Here is a 25205-nt window from a genome sequence, read left to right as displayed (position 1 = left end):
AAGTGGGAGTTCTGCGTTTTTATGGCCCTTTGTTTCTAAGCATGAATTCATAGATACTAGACATGGTAGAGTTACATATAGTAAAAAGGGATGATCAGGAATGGGTTCCCTCACAAGCATACTAAAATAGTCTACAAATATCAAAGACAAAATACACAATGACAATAATATACCCAATGGCCTGAAGAATATGTGTGTTCATTCAAATAACGGTTTTCCTATGAATTAACTAGAACACAGTCCATTTCTACTCTGCCTTTCCTTGGGACATGCAGGGATTTTCCCTGCTTTACATACTTTTGGCCAATAAACCCAGTGATATCAGCGTTGGTTGCCATGCAACAAAGAGGCCTGTTTCGGCTTCCTGGGGTGTTACGCATTCTGGGGGGAAGGGTTCATGGGTCCTCGTATTGCTTGTTAACTGAAGGGGGTTACAGAGTATTTGTTAAATATAAAAACAAAATATATATTGTGTGTTTGATTGGTCCAGATGCTACACAAGACACAAAAATACGGTTTTACAAATGCTAGAAACATGAATTTCAAAGGAAAGGTTACTATAGAATAGCACACCTAGGTTCCTAACTGATGACGAAGAATTGACAGCAGAACCAGAGCCATTTTTTTCAGCTATGCATTCTGTTAGTTTTGCGAATTGGTATGTTTCGTCTGGCCACAAAGAAATATAGAGCTGAGTATCATCAGCATAACAGTGAAACCTAACACCATATTTCCTGATGATATCTTCCAAGGGTAGCATGTAAAGTGTGAAAAACAACGGTCCTAGTACTGAGCCTTGTGGTACTCCATACTGCACTGGTGAATGATATGATACTTCTTCATTCACTTCTACGAACTGATGACGGTTATATAAGTATGATTTGAACCATGCCAATGCAATTCCACTAATGCCAGCATCATTTTCTATATTCAAAAGAATGTTGTGACCGATGCCGTGTCGAATGCAACGCTAAGATCCAGTAGCACTAATAGAGAGATGCAACCACGATCGGATGTTAAGAGCAGGTAATTTGTAACTTTCTAACAGATCATTGAGCATTCTCTGTACTGTTATTAGGGGTTGCACCGACTAATCGACTAGTCGACTTCAATGCTCTTCCATGACGCTATAAGCTTGACGTCGACTAGTCGCTGGTCCTATAGAGGGCGCAACAGGATAAGAAATCTTTGAAGGACTTCCACATTTACGCTCCGTTTCCAAACAGTTAAAATGACAAATAAATGCATGCTCTGAAAGCGCTCCACAAGACATGCGAGATTATATTACTGGATGTTCGAAATTGAACGGGAGAATACACGTTTTAAACCACTTATTGTACAGGTAGGTAAGTTAATCGCCGTTCTAATCTAATGCGCTGCTTCACTGTAAAGCGGGATTTATACTTTCGCCTGGCTCCGCTTTGCGAGCCTCCGCTGACTGTGCGCTCACCTTCCCAAACGGACGAGGCTTTTATAATTGGCGCGTTTGCCGTTGTACTATTCTTTGAAACGACAGGGGGCGGCAAGGAGTAATTGTTCTCTAAAACCATCGGGATTTACCGGTGAGAAGAAGTCATTTGCTCACTTGATGCTCAAGACTTCTCACGTGATGAATGAGTTGATGAATTAATAATTTCTTTATGTACAAACTGATTAAAACAATCATTACTATTGGCTTTATTTTGCATCAAACACAAGACAACCTTAAGCAAATAGTGTATAAATAGTATCTAAATGAATTATAATTCAATTTTTATACAATAAAAATAAAACATACTTCAAATAAAAAGCCTTGGACAAACTATGCAAAATAAATTATGCATTGTTTTCCGTCAAAGTGTCAAAAAGCACCTGATGTTTGAACTTCACATCTGCTTCTGTTTCACACAAATGCTGGCACAGACGTACATGTTCGGCAAGAATCACCCTGAACTTATGCATCTTCGGATGCGGAGCTGCACGGAAAGTTACAAAAAATGCCGTGCACAAAGCAATGCGCGCACCCAAGCGAACTTGCAGACGTGTCAAGTATAAATCAGCCGTAACGCACACACATTACAGACAGTAGCTCGTACATCACGCGCATATCGCGCACACACAGAATTATTCAGCGAGGAAATGTATTGTAAACACTGTTCTGTGATTTCTCAATAAAATAGCTTTGACTGAAAAGTTCAAGCATATATTTAATAACTAAATCCCACAGCTTCACTACTAGTAGAGAGACACTGCCAGGTAGAATTCATTCACACAATCGCACTCACTAATGCATTCATATGAATGTAATCTTTACTGTACTACTTTATCTGTTGAACTGTTAAAAATTAGCTGTTATAGGAGCAATAGCCATGTGAGCAGCGCTGTGTCATATGCCATAGCTGTACACAAGGTATTTATCACAGCTCCAGACTTTGAGAATGATGAATTAATGATATTCAGAAGAGGATCAATGACATCTGGAAACACCTTTTTCAGTAGCATAGCTGTTATAGGATATTACATGTTGGTTTTGATGATTTAAGAAGTTTATACAATTCTTCCTGTCCTATAGCAGAGAATGAGTGGTATTGTTCCTCAGGGAACATAGTGCACTGTCTGATGCAATACTGTAGCTGATGGCTGCACGGTTATAATTTTATCTCTAATAGTATCAATCTTGGAAGTAAAGAAGTTCATAAAGTCATTACTGCTGTGCTGTTGGGAAATTTATGTGCCTGCTGATGCCTTATTTTTTGTTAATTTAGCCACTGTATTGAATAAATACCTGGGGTTGTGTTTGTTTTCTTCAAAAAGAGATGAAAAAGCAGATCAAGGAGTTGTTAAGGCTTTTCTGTATGTAGAAGTACTTTCCCTCCATGCAATATGAAATACCTCTAATTCTGTTTTTTTTCAGCTGTGCTCCGTTTTCCGGGCTGCTCTCATTAGGGCGCGAATGTGCACATTATACCATGGTGTAGGACTGTTTTCCTTAATCTTCTTTAAGCATAAAGGAGCAACCGTGTCTAATGTGCAAGAAAAGAGAGAGTCAATCGTTTCTGTTACATCATCAAGTTATTCTGAGCTACTGGATATGCTGAGGAATTTAGACAAATAGGGAAGATTATTTACAAAGCATTCTTTTGTTGTAGAAGTGATTCTGCAGATGTATTGTTCTGAGATTAGGTGGCAACAAGTGACTTTTCTTTCTAAATTTTTTTCTTTCATTCATTCAACCGATTCATTCATTAACAGGAGCAAAACAAGTCAGAAATTGCATTTCTCGTTCCCTCTCAGAGAACCATGTTCAAAATAAAATAGTAACCTAAAATGTAAGTTACTAAATGTTGACTTCTTGTTTACAACGTTGAACTATTACAATATTGCACAATTGTGACAGCATTCTTGCTCATATGGTTTTGCTTAAATTTACCTTTCTATAAAGCTTGTAGTGTGAATTTAGTCTATATTTATAAGTCTATATCCTTAGTTTAGTTTTTTCTTTCTTTTTCTGTTTACATTTACATTTGATTGTATCAAATACCAGTCTTACGCAAGCCAGAGGTTTCGTCATTGTTTTGTGAAGGTGGGATAAAAAGTGACAGGTTATCGTTGGCCAAGTAATGAATTGTTTGCTCATCCTGTCCTTTAATTTTATAGATAATTTCTCTCTGGCTGCTTTGCTACAGGCGAGAGTGCCAAGGCAAGGCCGTTCATTTAGCAGGCTGTAATTGAGCTGTCAGGGAAGGCACAAGCATGCACAGATATACGTCACTGTGAGAACTGATGTAGCTTGCTGGATCGCTTCCCTGAGCTCTTAAATCACCAGCTTGTCCATAAGTCGTTGTTGCTAGTATGTAAGAACAGTACAACAACACTGAGACGTAGCGACAGGAATAACAGCAGGGATGGACTTGTGAATTGTTTATGGACACCCTGTGTACACCACATCAGTGTTGTAGCTCTTAGTATCACGTGTCTTGAGAAAATTTGGAAGGACTAAGAGACATTATGAGATGAGATAACATTATGGAGAGAGAGATACAAAAGGTAAAACGAACAGCAGAAGCATGTACTGTCATTTATTGTCCAATAAAAAAAACAAGAAGACCGAACAAACAGGTCAGAGAGCAATGTTTATCTTGTCAGTGTCAGTGTTTACCAAATTAGTACTGAAAATGTTTGTTGACAAAATGTTTGACGCTAATGTGGGCTAGCATTTTAAACAAATGATTTTAATTTAAAATATTGATTTTAAAATGTTATATATACATTGCTGTTTACAAACATTTATTTGATTAAAAATAAAACTTTAAAATTAAAATGTAAAACTTTAAAACAACTGTTCTATTCAATCTGTTTAATAATTATATTTAAAATGTAATTTATTCCTGTGAAGACGTGATTGGATTGCTAATCGTTGACAAATTAAGACGGTCATGGATGACTGGTGGAGGCTTGTGGCTTATATTCCAATATGAGCCGTGCAAATCCCACAAAAACATTATGAGCGGTAAGTGAAACTCAATCCCTCGAGATGGCAGGGTCGCAGACTTTTTTTTCCTAATTATCGAATCAATAGTAGAAAACATTAAGTGGCCGCTGACCACAGCTGAAACCAATTAGCTAGGACTTTGATGTGTTTTTGAAGAGAAAAGGAACTTTCCTGATTTTTTTTTTCTGACTGTTTTCTCTTTTTTATCTCTCTCTTCCTCTGTACAGTGAAAACTTGTGGATCTAATCTTCAAGGTCCATCAGGGACTTTCACCTCACAGAATTTCCCCATTCAGTATGATAGCAACTCCCAGTGTGTGTGGATCATCACAGCCAGCAACCTAAACAAGGTAAAAGCAAAAATGTGTCTTTGCTAATGCTGTAATACCTTTTATATTCTATGACATTTAGGTGTTACAAGAACAAATGTTACGTAAGTATGTTACATCTATGTTACAAAGTATGTTACATCTGTTGCACTCTCCTCTTACTCTGTTTATTCATGCTTCACAAGTCAAGGATTTTCAAAAACAAATGACTGTTCCATATACAGTAATCCAAAATATTTGAATATATCTGATAAGCAGCAGTTCTGCTTCTGTTTTATCATTATCAATATTATTATTCTTTTTGCTCCATCAAACTTAGTTTTTTTACTGGGCTCATTATCAGATTTTAATTTTGAAGCCGAGCATTGCTGAGATTACTTAATTTATCAAGATAAATTGAACAAATTTAAATTTGCAATTGATTTTAAAAAGATGCAATGCATTTGCAAGTCGTACATCACTAACCAAAAATTAAATTAAAGATGAAAGCTTTTCATTGTCATGCTTTTGTTACAGAGTTGTTAAATATTTAAAAAGTGACAGCTTGCATGTTTTTTTTTCTTTCCTGTGAACACTGCAACCACCAGAAGCATCATGCCCATTAGAACTACAACATTTTTGAACCAAGTGTATTTTAAATGAAACTTCCAAAATCATGGTATCTTTTATAATTAAATTGCATAATTATTACAAGCAAAAAGTGTGGAAGAAATCACCAATTCATATTTAACGTGTCCAATAAAGTTGCGCCTCGCGCATAATGCTGAAATGTATGCCACCATTTCATATCCATGCCACCTTCATATCACTAGAAAATTGCTTAATAAACACTACAATTTAAAGTTTTGGGGTCAGTATTTTTATTTGTATTTATTTATTTTAATTAACACCTCTGTTCAGCAAAGACACATTAAATTGGTCAAAAGTGACAGCAAAAACTAATTTCTATTGTTTTTTTATATTTATATTTCTGTTTAAAAATTTAGCTTTGCCATCACAGTTATAAATGACATTTTACTGTGTTTTTGATCAAATTGGTGAACATAAGAGATTTCTTTCAAAAAGACCCCCCCAACTTTTGAAATGATAGTGTAGTTTTTAAAACTTTTGTTTAGATGTTGAATGTGATGAGGGGCTGAACATTTTGTGTCTGGTGTCCAAGGTTCTCCTACCACTGTACCACACCTAGTTGAGTCTCTGTCGTAACACTGTGGTCCACAAGTTAGCTTTATTATTCTGGTGTGACTCTGCTCAGCTTCTTGTACACGGCCTGTGGTGATGCTGTCGCTGTATCAGAGAAAGACAAAGAGTGCATGGGCGTCTGCTCCTTTGACTGCCCTGCCTCTCCTGGCCTTCTGTGTGATTGCTCCTGGCCTCCTCCCTTGTCCTTTTTTGCGTGTTATTGTGGCCTTGCCCCCTAGAAACAGCTCCCAATCCATCCCTTCTTCCTCACAAAGCCCTTACACTTTTATAGGGAACTGCATGATGGGCTTTGTTAGTGATGTGTGTGTAAAAATGAACAGTATCTGTTTTATTGCACTTGTGGATTTTATAGCCACACTTCAGTTTAATTCCAACATTTTGAGTTGTACCCCAACAACAGCTACATCGAGGAGAGAAAATATGAGTTTGTGAATGTGTGCAGGGAGATAATCACTGTATAAATATGTGAATGTATGGGAGAGAAAGAGAGAGATGCTGCTTGTGTAGGGTGGAGAGGACAGTTCGGCAATGAACAGAGAGTGGAGTGAATAGGCATGGTAATAGTAAGAAAGTAAGTCATTTTGATTTGTTTTAATTACAGTTCTATGAATTCTTCTTTTGAGTTTGAAGAAGAAATATTTGAATAAATTTGTAGAAATGCAGATAATTGCAATAGTAAATATAAATCATAGAACAAAAAAATTGGAACAAGAGGAAGTTAATAACTTAAAAGAGTTTCAAAAGAGTCTTTTGCTTCAGAATTGTATTTTGTCATGTTTTTGATCTACTAATATGAACTCATGGGATTCATTTACTTAAGAATCTGATTTTACAGGTTGAGCTGTATGTTTTTGACTTACTGAACGGACTGGTTCATAAGAGTCATTAGTACAAGAAAATTTCACTGGCTACACTGTAATTTACCAGCTCATAAGACCCAGTTTCTGATTCATTAAAATGGACTGGTTGGTCACACTTTATTTTAAGGTCCAATTCTCGCTATTAACTAAGACTTTTGCCTCAATATACTCCTAATTGCTGCTTATAAATAGTAAGTTAGTTGTTAAGTTTAGGTATTGGGTAGGATTAGGGATGTAGAATATGGCCATACAGAATATGTGCTTTATAAGAACTAACAAACAGCCAATATGCTAGTAATATGCATGCTAATAAGCAACTAGTTAATAGTGAGAATTGTTCCCTAAACTAAAGTGTTACCGACCGGTCCGTAAGAATCATTATCTTCAAAATCACACTTCACTAGAAAAGAACCATATCATAAGAGTCATTCGTTCAAGATTCAGAGTTTTTGATTCACTTTAAAAAAAAAAAAAAAAAAAGGCTAATCCGAGTCATTCGGACAGGGATCGAAGTTCACTGGTCTAATTTTTTTTTAATGCTTCTCAACCCTACTCATGGCATATGTGGATTAATAGCTCTCTCCCTTACGTTTGTAATGACAGCTAGGACAGCACTTCAGCCATGTCTGGATTTTCAAATGATGTGACTCGCTAACATTGCAATTCGTCTTGAAATAGCAGATCTATTGACTGCAAACAAAAAAACGCTGAAAATTCTTCCTAACCTCAAGTCAAGGCCTATGCGAATGACTCTTGCTGTGGTGGAATGATATATACAGGCAATACAACGAACAAACCATGTTCTAGGTTTACAAAGTTTCACCTTCTCCTCATCGCCCTACTCACAAGTCTATAATGAAGTTTTGTTCTTATCCAGGTACCTTCAGGGGGCAGTTTGTAAAAGTAGAGGGTCCTGGTCATGCCGACATTCACGTCTCCTACTTTGACTGTTCATTCATACATTTTCCCAAACTTCTGCAGGGCCAAAATCACCCAAGGTTTTAGCTGGAAAGCTGTGTTTTACAACCTAACTTTCTCAGGACCATTTAAATGTTCAGAAAGTCGTGATGAAATCGTCTGGACATTTTCCCATCGTATGATAGATGGAGGGTAGCATGAAAGCCTCGTGGGCCATAGATAGATTTTTTTCTGTTCCTACTTTTTTCAGTTCGCATTTGACCACTTTGAAAGGTCTGGAACTCTGCCAGCATGAATAGAGACGCTTGTGTTGTTTTCCTGCAGCCTTGGCTTTGGCATGTTGTTTTCAATAAATCAAAGAGTTTGTAGACACTACCCAAGTACCATACTTTCTTATCCCCCATCTCCCCCCTCTTTTTTTTGTCAGGCTGGAGTCATTCGCTCAAGAATCAAGTTTTTTGATTCATAAATTTAAAAAAAAATGAATGAATAAATATATTAGTGGCAAGTCACATTTAATTGTTTTTCTCTTTCCTCCAGTGAATATTTCTCCGGCTTCATTTTGAAGGTCAGTTCCTGTATAGACACATACCTTAATGTGCTGACTAACTTTTTTTTAATATCTTCACCTTCAATTTGAAAGACAGAGCAGTAAGTTCCTTGAACACACCTTTGTGCTAATGGGGCATGTTGTGACACTACATGGGGGAACTTGAAGTTAAACAGCTTATTATACGCTTTTTGGCTCATTTAAACAGCAAGATGAAATAAAACACAATTCATTAAAGATCAAACATTTTGGTAAATGTTTATATTTATTTCAACAAATATATAAAATTATTGTTGTGCCCAACCGAAATACAACTGAAATACAAGGCTAACATCAATTGATGTTTCGAACAGGTAAAATGTGAATGAGTATATTAGGCTTAGCACCTGTGTGACGACTAGCCTCTGTCTCCCCTGCTTTTTCTTTTTTTAAAAATCCCATATTCAACCATTATGGTACCAAGTCTAATTTACTCGTCCCCATTTTACCTGTTCAAAAAATCAATTGCCATTTGTTGCAAGCCATGTACTAATTTTAAAGCATTTTTCTGAAAGTACAATTAATTGGTAGGTTTCACTAAATTACAGAAAAAGCATGTGGCAAAAGCCATTTATCTATAGAAGAGAAATGCATTTGGAGCACAAAGGTGCGTTTGAGTACATCAGATCAGAGATTTAAATAGAGCTCGGTCAACCAGCAGACCACCCTGTTTCTTTCAAATGATGTGACTCGCTAACATTGCAATTCGTCTTGAAATAGCAGATCTATTGACTGCAAACAAAAAAACGCTGAAAATTCTTCCTAACCTCAAGTCAAGGCCTATGCGAATGACTCTTGCTGTGGTGGAATGATATATACAGGCAATACAACGAACAAACCATGTTCTAGGTTTACAAAGTTTCACCTTCTCCTCATCGCCCTACTCACAAGTCTATAATGAAGTTTTGTTCTTATCCAGGTACCTTCAGGGGGCAGTTTGTAAAAGTAGAGGGTCCTGGTCATGCCGACATTCACGTCTCCTACTTTGACTGTTCATTCATACATTTTCCCAAACTTCTGCAGGGCCAAAATCACCCAAGGTTTTAGCTGGAAAGCTGTGTTTTACAACCTAACTTTCTCAGGACCATTTAAATGTTCAGAAAGTCGTGATGAAATCGTCTGGACATTTTCCCATCGTATGATAGATGGAGGGTAGCATGAAAGCCTCGTGGGCCATAGATAGATTTTTTTCTGTTCCTACTTTTTTCAGTTCGCATTTGACCACTTTGAAAGGTCTGGAACTCTGCCAGCATGAATAGAGACGCTTGTGTTGTTTTCCTGCAGCCTTGGCTTTGGCATGTTGTTTTCAATAAATCAAAGAGTTTGTAGACACTACCCAAGTACCATACTTTCTTATCCCCCATCTCCCCCCTCTTTTTTTTGTCAGGCTGGAGTCATTCGCTCAAGAATCAAGTTTTTTGAATGAATAAATATATTAGTGGCAAGTCACATTTAATTGTTTTTCTCTTTCCTCCAGTGAATATTTCTCTGGCTTCATTTTGAAGGTCAGTTCCTGTATAGACACATACCTTAATGTGCTGACTAACTTTTTTTATATATCTTCACCTTCAATTTGAAAGACAGAGCAGTAAGTTCCTTGAACACACCTTTGTGCTAATGTGGCATGTTGTGACACTACATGGGGGAACTTGAAGTTAAACAGCTTATTATACGCTTTTTGGCTCATTTAAACAGCAAGATGAAATAAAACACAATTCATTAAAGATCAAACATTTTGGTAAATGTTTATATTTATTTCAACAAATATATAAAATTATTGTTGTGCCCAACCGAAATACAACTGAAATACAAGGCTAACATCAATTGATGTTTCGAACAGGTAAAATGTGAATGAGTATATTAGGCTTAGCACCTGTGTGACGACTAGCCTCTGTCTCCCCTGCTTTTTCTTTTTTTAAAAATCCCATATTCAACCATTATGGTACCAAGTCTAATTTACTCGTCCCCATTTTACCTGTTCAAAAAATCAATTGCCATTTGTTGCAAGCCATGTACTAATTTTAAAGCATTTTTCTGAAAGTACAATTAATTGGTAGGTTTCACTAAATTACAGAAAAAGCATGTGGCAAAAGCCATTTATCTATAGAAGAGAAATGCATTTGGAGCACAAAGGTGCGTTTGAGTACATCAGATCAGAGATTTAAATAGAGCTCGGTCAACCAGCAGACCACCCTGTTTCTAGTGAGCAATTGCTAATTGTCTCTTACAGCCTGGGAACAGTATTGTTCACTTATATTTGGCAGACAATTTTAGGGTGGCGATTTATTTATATTGCACTCTGTGCTTTAACCTTGGTGAGAGTGGCTTGGATTACGTCGGGCTAAATTCAATTTAGAGTCCTTTGGATTGTGAGAATTTGGGATACAATGTCAGTTAATTGTTTTTTTGTTTGTTTGGTTGGATGTTAAAATGGAGATATCGAAAATAATAAATGGATCACTGGTTTAACAAGGGATTGGTTAACTCTGCTTAATTCGGTGCTCGCCATGCATATAGAATCAAGGCCATGGCATTAGACACACATTGGACCATATTCACAAGTAAAGCAAATTTCTGTGTAATTTGTTCATAAATGCAGTACATGCATTGAATTCAATGGGACAAATGAAAAGAACCATATCATAAGAGTCATTCGTTCAAGATTCAGAGTTTTTGATTCACTTTAAAAAAAAAAAAAAAAAAAGGCTAATCCGAGTCATTCGGACAGGGATCGAAGTTCACTGGTCTAATTTTTTTTTAATGCTTCTCAACCCTACTCATGGCATATGTGGATTAATAGCTCTCTCCCTTACGTTTGTAATGACAGCTAGGACAGCACTTCAGCCATGTCTGGATTTTCAAATGATGTGACTCGCTAACATTGCAATTCGTCTTGAAATAGCAGATCTATTGACTGCAAACAAAAAAACGCTGAAAATTCTTCCTAACCTCAAGTCAAGGCCTATGCGAATGACTCTTGCTGTGGTGGAATGATATATACAGGCAATACAACGAACAAACCATGTTCTAGGTTTACAAAGTTTCACCTTCTCCTCATCGCCCTACTCACAAGTCTATAATGAAGTTTTGTTCTTATCCAGGTACCTTCAGGGGGCAGTTTGTAAAAGTAGAGGGTCCTGGTCATGCCGACATTCACGTCTCCTACTTTGACTGTTCATTCATACATTTTCCCAAACTTCTGCAGGGCCAAAATCACCCAAGGTTTTAGCTGGAAAGCTGTGTTTTACAACCTAACTTTCTCAGGACCATTTAAATGTTCAGAAAGTCGTGATGAAATCGTCTGGACATTTTCCCATCGTATGATAGATGGAGGGTAGCATGAAAGCCTCGTGGGCCATAGATAGATTTTTTTCTGTTCCTACTTTTTTCAGTTCGCATTTGACCACTTTGAAAGGTCTGGAACTCTGCCAGCATGAATAGAGACGCTTGTGTTGTTTTCCTGCAGCCTTGGCTTTGGCATGTTGTTTTCAATAAATCAAAGAGTTTGTAGACACTACCCAAGTACCATACTTTCTTATCCCCCATCTCCCCCCTCTTTTTTTTGTCAGGCTGGAGTCATTCGCTCAAGAATCAAGTTTTTTGATTCATAAATTTAAAAAAAAATGAATGAATAAATATATTAGTGGCAAGTCACATTTAATTGTTTTTCTCTTTCCTCCAGTGAATATTTCTCCGGCTTCATTTTGAAGGTCAGTTCCTGTATAGACACATACCTTAATGTGCTGACTAACTTTTTTTTAATATCTTCACCTTCAATTTGAAAGACAGAGCAGTAAGTTCCTTGAACACACCTTTGTGCTAATGTGGCATGTTGTGACACTACATGGGGGAACTTGAAGTTAAACAGCTTATTATACGCTTTTTGGCTCATTTAAACAGCAAGATGAAATAAAACACAATTCATTAAAGATCAAACATTTTGGTAAATGTTTATATTTATTTCAACAAATATATAAAATTATTGTTGTGCCCAACCGAAATACAACTGAAATACAAGGCTAACATCAATTGATGTTTCGAACAGGTAAAATGGGAATGAGTATATTAGGCTTAGCACCTGTGTGACGACTAGCCTCTGTCTCCCCTGCTTTTTCTTTTTTAAAAAATCCCATATTCAACCATTATGGTACCAAGTCTAATTTACTCGTCCCCATTTTACCTGTTCAAAAAATCAATTGCCATTTGTTGCAAGCCATGTACTAATTTTAAAATATTTTTCTGAAAGTACAATTAATTGGTAGGTTTCACTAAATTACAGAAAAAGCATGTGGCAAAAGCCATTTATCTATAGAAGAGAAATGCATTTGGAGCACAAAGGTGCGTTTGAGTACATCAGATCAGAGATTTAAATAGAGCTCGGTCAACCAGCAGACCACCCTGTTTCAAGTGAGCAATTGCTAATTGTCTCTTACAGCCTGGGAACAGTATTGTTCACTTATATTTGGCAGACAATTTTAGGGTGGCGATTTATTTATATTGCACTCTGTGCTTTAACCTTGGTGAGAGTGGCTTGGATTACGTCGGGCTAAAATCAATTTAGAGTCCTTTGCCTTTGGGTTGTGAGTATTTGGGATACAATGTCAGTTAATTGTTTTTTTGTTTGTTTGGTTGGTTGTTAAAATGGAGATATCGAAAATAATAAATGGATCACTGGTTTAACAAGGGATTGGTTAACTCTGCTTAATTCGGTGCTCGCCATGCATATAGAATCAAGGCCATGGCATTAGACACACATTGGACCATATTCACAAGTAAAGCACATTTCTGTGTAATTTGTTCATAAATGCAGTACATGCATTGAATTCAATGGGACAAATTACAAAGAATTTGTTTTATGTGCGATTTACACAGTAATTGGCTCGTGTTTTATGAATAAGGCCCAAATTTTGTCCATCCGTCTTCATATTTACAGTGAAGTCAGCATTAAACGTCACTCTGTGCATTTGAAGGTGGTTGTTTTTCAAAGTTCAGTTATCCATTCTGAATGGAGCATGACCTGATTTATCAAGCAGAAACTAAAATGCTGTCGCTTCATTGGTCTTTCGTTGGAGATTGATGCCCAGATTGGGCATTAACCTCAGAGGGAGCATCAAAGGTCAGATCACAACAGGCAGAAACATACGTCCCCTCATCCATGTTGAGACTGTTCAGTTCAAGTTGTCATTTCTTTTTCGTTTCTTCTCTTCTATTTTATTTATTCATTCATTTTTATGAAAAAAAAACCTTTTATATTAGAATAGAAACAGCTAATGTAATGTATAAAAACTAATCAAACAGAGAGGGAAAAAAATAAATGATGATAATTAAAAAAAATTGATGCAAAGGGAATGTGTTGTAGTTCAGGAAGATTATTGTTTATAATCTTTTCAATCGTTCCTTTTATCTGTGTCAATAATGGGATACCCAGAAGCAGGAAAAGCAGAATTTTTCAGGATGTATTCTATCCTCAGAAGAGAAATGCATTTGGAGCACAAAGGTGCGTTTGAGTACATCAGATCAGAGATTTAAATAGAGCTCGGTCAACCAGCAGACCACCCTGTTTCAAGTGAGCAATTGCTAATTGTCTCTTACAGCCTGGGAACAGTATTGTTCACTTATATTTGGCAGACAATTTTAGGGTGGCGATTTATTTATATTGCACTCTGTGCTTTAACCTTGGTGAGAGTGGCTTGGATTACGTCGGGCTAAATTCAATTTAGAGTCCTTTGCCTTTGGATTGTGAGAATTTGGGATACAATGTCAGTTAATTGTTTTTTTGTTTGTTTGGTTGGTTGTTAAAATGGAGATATCGAAAATAATAAATGGATCACTGGTTTAACAAGGGATTGGTTAACTCTGCTTAATTCGGTGCTCGCCATGCATATAGAATCAAGGCCATGGCATTAGACACACATTGGACCATATTCACAAGTAAAGCACATTTCTGTGTAATTTGTTCATAAATGCAGTACATGCACTTTTTTTTTTTAAATATATCTTCACCTTCCATTTGCAGGACAGAGCAGTAAGTTTCTTGAACACACCTCTGTGGTAATGGGGCATGCTGTGACACTACATGGGGGAACTTGCCGTCAAACAGCTTATTATATGCTTTTTGGCTAATTTAAACAGAAAGACGAAATAAAACACAATTCATTAAACAACAAAAATTTTGGTAAAATACAAATATATTACACTATTGTTGTGCCCAACCGAAATACGACTGAAATACAAGGCTAACATCAATTGATGTTTTGAACAGGTAAAATGTGAATGAGTATATTAGGCTTGGCACCTGTGTGCCTCTGTCTCCCCTGCCTTTTTCTTTAAAAAATTATATTCCCATATTCAACCATTATGGTACCATCAAAGTTTCAGCCAATGTTGAATTTGTTGAAAAGAAATCTTTTGAACTACATTTTCATGCTGAATGTCTTTTGTTAGAGCAAATTGAATTACGTTTGTTCATCAGTACTGTCGTTTGACATGGTCCTGACTTGACAGCTCGCCGTCTGCTGGAGGGCTGACATGATAGTACTGAAATACTGCTCCAGGTGAAACTACTGAAACAGTCTTATTTGAGTGACATTATTGAAAATTCATTGAACAGAAGTGAACATGATGGTAATAAAAATTCTTTATATAAAGCTTCTAGGACAATAAAAAATAAACAGAACACAGTGTTGAACTAAAGTTAAAAGCCATGACAGATGACAGTGATTTACAGCCTTTTTATTTCATTTTAGGGGTGTTTTTAACCATGGCACAAATGTAGATGTAAAATCACTCTGACACAGCCTGGAGTGGATTGTTGCATTTAATAAATGGCAGCAACCACAATATTATTGAAGTATGATCATTAAATTACTTATATTAGTGGTAATAATAGCAATACACATATTGTCTACGTATGACAGGCACAAGTTGAAATCAAGTTTAAAGTCGACTGATGTGCTGTTAGTTCTGGTTCTGATTACTAAATGAATTATATCTAAAGAAGCTTTACAATACAACTTATTCAGACTACTAAAATTTTTTTATGTTTTATAAAATAAGAAAATATCAATAAAATATAATATATTTATAATATAAAAAATCATTGATAATTATGAATATAATGTTAACATTACTATTAATTATATAATTTTGACATTATATATTTATTATAATTTAAGCATTTATTTATTTTAATCACTTGCTTGTTGAAAGTTTTTTCTTGTATTGACCTGGACAATCAGAGTTTGAAGTATAACACTCAGCAGTCTGTATTCCCACACCCGACCGGATTTTTTGTGTCGCGGATTAAATTCCAGAATAAAACACGGTAGCGTTCGGTAACTCTGGTGTAATTTGAACGGGAGCGGGCGGTCTAACAATATCCCGTTCCTGACGTCCATTTAGAACAGCATATCTGCACTTTATTCTTATTGACCACCAGTACAGCTTGCGCTCAGGACTGTTATGCACACGCTGCACGCATGCTTTAAACGTCACGCGTTTTATTTGTGTGGTCTGTGCGCAGAATGTGCATAACGATGCTCAGAAGCAGGCTGTACCGGTGGTAAATATACGGCCCTCAGACAGAACAGGCAGGTTGTCGATGAGTGACAGAGCAGAATAAGGATGGCGCAAAGTGTGGATGCGCTGTCCTTGAAGGAGTTCAACTCGGTTTTGTTTATATTTTTCTTAGCCTATAATGTTAAATAAAAGATGTTGTATTTATTTATTTTTCTCTGCGACACTTTTCCTACTGTGTTAACAGAAAAATGTCAAATGAATTTAGTATTTTGACAAGACGAATAAAAATAGCTAATAGGCTATTTTTGTACAACCTACATTTTAATTTTTTTTCCCTCTGAGACACTTTTTCCCTATTGTGTTGTCAATGTTAAACAAATTGTATCCTGACAAGACGAATAAAAATAAGAATTTTTATACAATTTTATTTTCTCTGACACTTTTTTTCCTACTGTGTTGCATAAAATATTAAACAAATTTTGTGTCTTAACATTTTTCCCAGACATGAAAATATCCAAATGATGTGTCATTAGTAACCCTTTGAAATAATCAATAATTATTATTTTAATTTTTTTTGGAAAACTGTGTGAAAAATTGTGTTTTATGGTCGGTCACAATTGTGACCGGTGGGATAAGGTGAGTACTGAATTAACATATTTCTGCAGTCATAAAAATTGTTATATATCTTAGCCCAGATATTTTAAACTGTTTGATCACATTCTAGGGTTGTTATTATTTTTATTATGCATAAAAAAACTTTATGCAACATTGATAGGAACACTGAGATAAAAAACAAAAAAATTCAACCATCAACGCATTTCAAAATTGTTACTTTTTTGTCAAATATAACATAAAATGTTTATATTAGTGCTACCAGTATTACAACATCAATATTGTAAATTTTTTGTAACATTTGAATTTTTAATTTAGTGCAATAGTTTGTCATTGCAACATTTTAGTGTAATTTTCACTAGCAACTGCAATTGGATTTATATTGTAAACCTAAGTTCACTGTTATCCCACCGGTCACTATTGTGACTATCAACATGTTTACTCATTCTATGACCACACTCAACAAAACTGAATATATGTGAATTCATATATTACTACTAGACACCTTAAAGATAATGTGTACCAAAAATCTTTGTCATATCTTTATGTTAACATACTTTACTAGTATTTTGTTTTGGAGCGTTGATGCAGTTATTATCTTCTCAAGGTGCAAACAGGAAATAAACTACTGGTCATGTGACAATTTGCACTAATCATGTGAAACTGCACATATTTGATTGAGACCCTTTATTTTTTCCATATTTGCAGGAAGTGCACTAAAAGATCAGTCAGTAAAGTTTTTAGAGCTTTATAAATGAAAACCTTTTTTACACCCGGTGGGATTAAACGGGTTAAGATAATTCCTATAAATTCAAGTCAAAGTCAATAAATTCAAGACTCTTGACAAGACGAATAAAATAACATACAATTGTGTGCAGACTACACTGTTATTTGTCAACCTTTCTCTCTTTCTTTCAGTAGCGGAAATTTAAATGTGAGATTCTGGAAACGAGATCTAAATTTAGCGGGAATGGTCAGGTAGGGAAGAAAATTATTGTAAGCGGACAGCGGGTGAACAAAGAGTGAATATATAGCGGGAACGGGTGGGTGCAGAATAGAACCTTGTGGGAGCGGGTCGGAGCGGGCGGGAGCTGGACTAAAAAAACAGTCCCGCGCAGACCTCTACTTTGCAGCAACCTTGTAATTTTTTTACCAGTGGTCAAATGATGGCTTATGTTTTCATTCTTGTTTTTAAACTGCATCTGTGAAATGTTTGGGTAATACTACAGCCATGAGTCCACGCTGGCAGTAAATCCCAGCAGGATTGTGTGACAGTTGAAGTAGTCTGGTTTAGAGAAACCAGTGATCCCATCTCTGTGAACTCAGTCTGGGGAAATGACACTATGAACAGCCCTATGGGAGCTTGACATCCTGGCAGTGTGTTTTCTGTTTTCACCTTGAGGAAGCATCAGATCCCCTTGTGTTTGTGTATATTGTTACATGTTTGTGCGTTTGGAGGAGTTGCATTGCCATTCTTTGTGATTACACGTGAATGTTGAGCCGAAAATATAATATACTTTTTTCCCAATGCACATACAGAAATGTTCAAACGTTTGTGGTCAGTAAGATTTCACCAAAGCTCATTTATTCGATCAAAAAACAGTAATATTGTGAAATATGATCAGATATTATAAATATTGAAAAGAACAGCATTTATTTGAAAAAGGACATTTTGTAAAAACTTATTATTATTGGAAAATAATAATAAATTCATCCCCCAAAAATTCCTACTTACTGAATTTAAGTTTTATTGTATTGTTTGGTCAAATTTAACAATGGCTTGTGGGTCTGATTCCCAGTCAACATGCAAACTGCCAAATTGCTTGCTTGGTGCTTTGGATAAAAAGCATCTGTTAAATACATAAATGTAAAATGGGGCATGTTCCGTTTTTCTTAGACGGAGACATAGTAACATGAACTATCACAAATAAGAAAGAAAAATCCCATTTATATGAGCACATTATATTGTTTATTTATTTTATTTCAATTTATTCAATTTCATGACTGGATTTACTTAAGAAATACTTAAGACCAATAATTGCCTCTAATGCACATTTTAGTGTGTATATCAATGTGCGCTTGTGTTGGTGTGTCGGTTTGGTGTTTGTGTGTGTCTGGGCTTCTGTCTCTTACACTTGTTTGAATAGCATCAGGCCAAACAAGATTCGTTTTCTGAATGCCGTTTGAAAAGTGATTAGCTTTTAAAAAGCTGGATTAGCTTTTAAAACAATCACCCGTCAGAATGACGCATTTTAATTTGTGATGGAATAGACCTGCCTGTACTGTATATCAGTAAATGCACTGGAGCATTTTCACTGGCCTCTCTGCTCCATTGTAAAGTCATAATTCTGCTCTATTACCTTTTTCTCCGCAATTCAGTACTCTGGCCTCAGCACCTCACTCACTCTCTAACAAAAGCATTAGCTTACGACTCCAATCACCATGACAACCACAGGCAGAAAGGCTGGGCAAGTCATTGAATACAAGTTCCTGTTTTGATGTCTAGTGCAGCTGATCTGGGATCAGGTTTATGGTTTCTTCTATGCTGGTATGCTTAATATTAGATATCCAGACAGTAGACTTCTCCTAGATCAGCTCAAGTCTCAAGTCTCATTCCCAACTATTTCGTCCTGTTAAATCCTGCGTCTCTGCTGGAGCGCTGCATTTGTTATTTGGTGACCTTTATTGAGACAGGGACTCTGGAGTATTTTGTATTCAGTTACATGGAAAAACAACTTTATTATCAGTGCCGAGATGCTGACTGGGCATCAATCATCAGTCCTAAGTAGCTCTCATACATCCATACCTGCTAAGCCCCGGCTATGGTGAAGAGCCCATCGTCATGGCAACTAATTCCACCCAGTACCTCTCTATGGGTTAATCAATATAGAAAGTTCAGGCCTCTCCATATGCCTGTGGCTCTTCCACACCGCTAATCCCTGTTTCTAAAGCCTTGGTTCTCCTTTCCGAACTCCCAGTTATCCAAGAGATGCTCTAATCTTGAAATAACTACATCTGAATGAATCAATTAATTGTGCTGCGTGTAATGGGTATAATTAGTCTGACTTTTGCATAATGATTTTTATTTTTCATAAGGATCAGTTTCCCACAGGACAGAGAGAAAACTGGAAGCACAAAGTATTACAATTACAATTAATGTCCCAAGGCAAGTTCATCATGCATGAACGCTCAAAGCAAACTGGAGTACAATTTTGACAAAGGTTTTCTGGAAAATAAAGGTGGAGTTTATTTATTCTCTCCAAAATTCAGTAAAGAGAGTTTTGGCCGTCTTCTCTCTCTCTCTGTTTCAGTCTGCTGACAGGATTCAATTATGCAAGATCCATAAAGTTTAATTCAGTTCATTTGACACATCACTAAGCATTATGCCTCATTTCTGCCGACAGGTGATTCAGATTAACTTTGAGGAGTTTGACCTAGAACTGGGCTATGACACACTAACCATCGGTGATGGAGGGGAAGTAGGAGATCCGAAAACCATTTTGCAAGTGTGAGTTTCTTATCCACCGTCTGGGACGGTAAGATGATACATAATTTACACAAGTAGGACATTCTGTGCTGTTCCTGAAAAAATATTCCTATCAACCAGTTTCATTGCTCTGTGCAGTGTTTGTTTGATAAGAATGATATTCCGGCAACAAAAATGAATTTTGAATATCCTACTAGTGTAAATAACCATGTTATGTCTTCAGAAACCATTCAAATGTTTGTTCTCCTCCTCTGTTATCATTGGAGTTCAATATTTGTTTGTCTCGTTTCATGAAGTTAGTTATTAATACGTATAAGTACAATCAAATATTTGGCATCTGGGATTTTGCTTTTTGACCTTTAAAGACATTTTGTAGACAAATAAAAAATTGTGCCTACGAATGATTATTTTTTTATATATAAAAGAAATTACTGCTAAAGCATTGAAATATATGATGTATTATAATAAATTATAATTAAACTAATTCTGAATTTCGACAAATTGATTATTATTTTAAAATATGCAAAAAAAAAAGTAATTAGTAATGAGCAGGCATGTTCAGTCTTTTGTCTGGTAGTGTGCATTCAGTATGATGTGCTTCTGTTTTGTTTGTGTGTCTAATCTCTCTCTTCTCATCAGTCTGACAGGCAGCTTTGTTCCCGACCTCATCGTTAGCATGACCCATCAGATGTGGCTTCACCTCCAGTCTGATGAAAGCGTGGGATCTATAGGCTTCAAGATCAACTACAAAGGTACCTGAAAACATCTGAATATTATATAGTCGCTTTGGGAATGGTCTAAAAAATAACTAAAAAGCAAACAGAGTTGTTCTAAGAAAATTAAATGTCAGGGTTATGGTTTACTCGATCTTGGTTATTGGAGATAACCACACTATATAAATGTTAGACTTGTTCTGGCTTGTTTGTTTGTTTGTTTTATTTATTTAACTGAAAATATATATAACTGTTCTTAATCAAAATTATTTGTACAACAAATAGTTTTGTGACTCTGGCAATTGTCAAGGTCAAATAGAGGAAGTGTGGCAGAGTGCAAAAAAACTAAAACAGCTTCATTTGCAACTGGAAACAAACAGAAAGGGAAAACAGGGCTGACCAAAATTGTACAAACAACCTGTCTGGCATAAGCCCAGATTCAATCAAATGTCCAACCTTGTTTTCTGATCGAGTGAGAAAGTGTTTTTCACATCCACTGCAAAGCAGTTTAGACATCAAAAGGCCAGACATTATTTACCTGGACATGTCCACTATTTCCTGCATGAGTATTCAGCATACATTCTTAGTAGTCAGTGTGCGTAAAAGCGAAGCAGTTCCCACAAATCACTTCAGTGGTCTCTGCTGAATGCACGGCAACTAACTTTCATCCCGAACACATGAGCTACATTTACTTGATAGAAGCAGCAATCCCTACAAAACCTATATCTTTGATTATCTCTCCTCCCTCGAGGTTTTGTAATAAATTAGTGTTGGGGTGATGAACAGGGTGCCATTCAGTATAATGAGAGAGACTGACTGAGGTAGACAGAGAAAGAGTCAGAGAGAGCAAATGAATCCCCTTAAGTGCAAGACCAGAGAGAGAGAGAAAAAAACAGATTACTGTATGATATCCCTAGGAGAGACTGGCAAAACATTACAGATTGTATTAGATTTGTCTTTTTTTGTTTTTCTTCTCTACGCCTATTATAATTCATCCTATATACGCCACAAACAAGCACAGTGGCTTTGTTTCTTAATTTTCGATTTCTAGGTAGATCTAATTGGTCCCGTCAATCATAAATACGTGACGGTCATACATGAAGTAATAAAAAATAAATTCTATAGCTTGGACATACATAATGTAGCACAAATGAGCTTGGTGGTTTTCAGTGTGCCACTATTATGGGCTGCAACACTTAAAATAGTTTGTTGAGCTTGATTATTTTGAGCTATTTATTTATATTTTTATTATATATATATATATATATATATATATATATATATATACAGTGTGTGTGTGTGTGTGTGTGTGTGTGTGTGTGAATGTGTGTGTTTTATATTTATTTAGATGTATTGTTTCTTATATTGTAGTTCAAAATATTGTTGATATATTCACTATTATACTGTCCTATTACAGAATAGTATTATTAGAATTATTCTAATAATATGGAACTGTTCTTACTGAAAGAATATCATGGGTTTAACATTGAGTAAGGTTGAATGAGATTTTGAATGTCAGATTCTGTTATATAGATTGTGTTCCAAAGCATAGATACAATGAGAACACAATGAGGACACACGCTGTATATCCTGTGCTTGCCTGAGGGCATTATTTAATTCTTTTCATCCTTTTTCTGCTGGATATACTAATTCTATGCATCCACGATCACGAGGCATCCATATGTCATGAAAAGGCTTTTCAGCTCTGGTACAAAAGGTCTCTGTGGTATCTCTTGATTAGATTAATTCAAAGCCTCATGATGGTGATCCAGTGGCATCTCCGTGTCCTGTATATGAAATCCCTACACATATGATATATGATGTGAGTATTATATGTGATATATAATATAAATCAAGAGCCCTTTGAGGGATCCAGCCACAAAATGAACACATTAATAGTTCACAGCACTCATTCATTCAATGGAAGAAATATTAAAGTTTTCATTGTCTTGTTCTGCAGTAGTTCATTTACCTGTCAGGTCACTATTTTGCACAAAAGGGTCACTTCAACATGAAACAGATATTATTATATTATATTATATTTTATACAACAGTTCGTTCTGGTTCTCAAATCTGATTGGTTGAGAACCGTGAGCTATTGTACTGTATCGCTACAGGAACGCCCTTTCACAATTTTGTAGCACTCCGCTTGTTCTAGCCGGATCTATGTTCTTTTTTTTTTTTATACACTGAGCTAATCATAGAGTACGTTAGTTAATATAAGAAGAAACGTCTAGCTTCGTGGTCTCTCTCTCTCTTTTGGATGCACGTCTTGCCGCATTGTTTCTCTCTTATAACCTCATTAATTCTCACTAATAACCTAACTGAAGCAGCACATGCCCTTGATACAAATTCTAAAAGTGACGTATGTTTAACTTGTCAACTTGAGCTTTGAATCCATGGCGGAAGGAAGTAGTTCCGCACAAAAGAGGGTTTTATTAGGCACTCCGTTGTTTCTTGTTTAATTATGTTCCGTCGAACTGTTGTATAAACGCAATATCACTCTCGTACTCTTGCGATACCGGCTCTATATCAACGGCTGTGATTGCCTCCGGCCTAATCACAGCCATGCTGATATAGAGCTGGTATCGCTCGAGTACGAGAGTGATATCGCTTCTTACAGACATTTATTCACCCAAATGCATTTTATACCTTACAGATAGCATTGGTATAAAACAAATAAGGTGATTACGTGTGTTTTAAAGTTGACCAAACAATTTAATGTTCTCCTGCTGCTTTATTTCGTCTTCACGAGTCTCCCCGCTGGTCTGCCAGCGCACTGCGGGAGGAAAATACTGGTTAGCACAGCTTTACTAGGAAAGTGAGCAAGTAACATTAAAAAAAGTCATACAAGACGATGAAGAAAAGTGTATACATGTGTTTTAACGTACCTCTGTGACTCTCATCTCCCCGCTGGTCTGCCTCTGACCGGTTAATACAGCTCTACTCGGGAAACTGAGATATTCTTACGGAAACTTAAACCTGGCTTTATATCGCGCAAATAACATCAGCATGCAATGCATCAAGCGATAAAAGAGTCAAAAATGAAAGTTAACCTACCATACTCTAGTGGTTTTTCATCTTCACGAGTCTTTCACAGAGCCGGTGCCGAGGAGGTGTGTGGTTGTTTTTCGCAGTCATTAGGACTACTGTTTTTAGATTTACTAAATATAGTAGGCAAATATTTTTTCAAAATGCACTGAAAATATAAACCTAACAAACAGTAATAAAAGTTTTACTAAGTTTTAATAAAATGATTTACAGTGATGCTGTTTGCTAGCGAGTATGCTGACCATCCAATCAAAGGACGAGAAAATGCTGACGTTATCGTTAGCCAGCTAGATGGCCCTGGTGTTGTCAACTCGAAATCTGATTGGTTAAAGCAACGGTTTCATTGCCATTGATTCAAGCTAACATACACCTGCGCTGTTGATTCTGAAGGCCTTAAGGCAGATTTATTTGACCCTGGCAACACGATTGCTGAAATATGATTGGATAAAAGCTCTAATATAAACATACACTGCTGGAAGCAGTGCAACCAAGAGAAAAGCTATGAACTGAAGAGAATAGACTATTGGAAATAATTTAATACACATTCATGGAAAAATATATTAAAACTAAATCAGTGATTCTGATAGTGTTTAGGCCAGCAGAGAAGGCTTTGCTGGCCCTGACGGCCCACCACTGATATATATATATAAAGTATATATATATTAAAAGACGAACGTCACTCAGTTAAATCAAGGCTTTTGAACCTTTTTGGACGGACTTTAGATGCTTATTTTTCTAATAATATTTTCCTTGAGCACATTTTAATGTATTATTCTTTAATGCATCTCTATACAGTAGACTATTATTTTGGTGCCTATGGCTGCATTTACACTGGCAAAAAAAATTTTTGCTCATATCCGACATAGATCGGAATTTGTTGCATACATGTAAACACAAAAATGTTTACGCACGAGATCTGATTTTTTCGCATCCAATCTGAGCCACTTCCAAATGTGGATTTTAATCAGATACATATCCGATATCTTGACATCTTGACCTACTTCTAAACACACATATCCGATTCCCTGCAGAACTCACACTGACATGTTTGCCAGACGTGCATGCGCTCGCATTTTATTTAGATGGAAACTTTATGTAGGCTAGGTAAGAAGTTGCACATTCAAGAGCTGATTTTCAACCCATGCCCCGTGAATTTTATAAAAACAACAGCTTTGCTGAAGCTACATTATATTTCTTAGCAATGACGTGATAACTTTCACTTGTTCGCAAGCTTCACGCTCTCTCTCGCTCTCTCTAAATAAATAAATAAATATAATCTTGGCGCTACTTTATTTCACTAAAGAATTCTACCTCTAACAAGCTGTAGATAAATTAGCCTAACAAATGAAAATTACCATTATTTTCCGTTATTTATCCGTTCAGTCAGATTTTGTGCTGCAAAACATCCATGACAGCTGTTGTCCATGCTGGCAAATAATAATGGCCACTTGACGT

General features: G+C 36.2%; 1 protein-coding gene across 1 annotated transcript in view; it reads left to right on the top strand.

Moving 5' to 3' along the window:
• The window catches only part of LOC107570536 (CUB and sushi domain-containing protein 3-like), a gene marked incomplete at both ends in the record, with an annotated part of 308112 nt that overhangs the window by 146869 nt on the left and 136038 nt on the right, over positions 1–25205 (top strand). Inside the window, 3 exon segments of the mRNA XM_016256763.1 lie at positions 4699–4820; positions 19904–20007; positions 20626–20738. Coding sequence (XP_016112249.1) covers positions 4699–4820; positions 19904–20007; positions 20626–20738 — 339 coding nt within the window.

This window comes from Sinocyclocheilus grahami, unplaced genomic scaffold (genome assembly GCF_001515645.1).
Source record: "Sinocyclocheilus grahami isolate Dianchi unplaced genomic scaffold, SAMN03320097.WGS_v1.1 scaffold1471.1, whole genome shotgun sequence".
In the NCBI taxonomy this organism is placed as follows: domain Eukaryota; kingdom Metazoa; phylum Chordata; class Actinopteri; order Cypriniformes; family Cyprinidae; genus Sinocyclocheilus; species Sinocyclocheilus grahami.
This window is presented reverse-complemented; position numbering and strand designations above follow the sequence as displayed.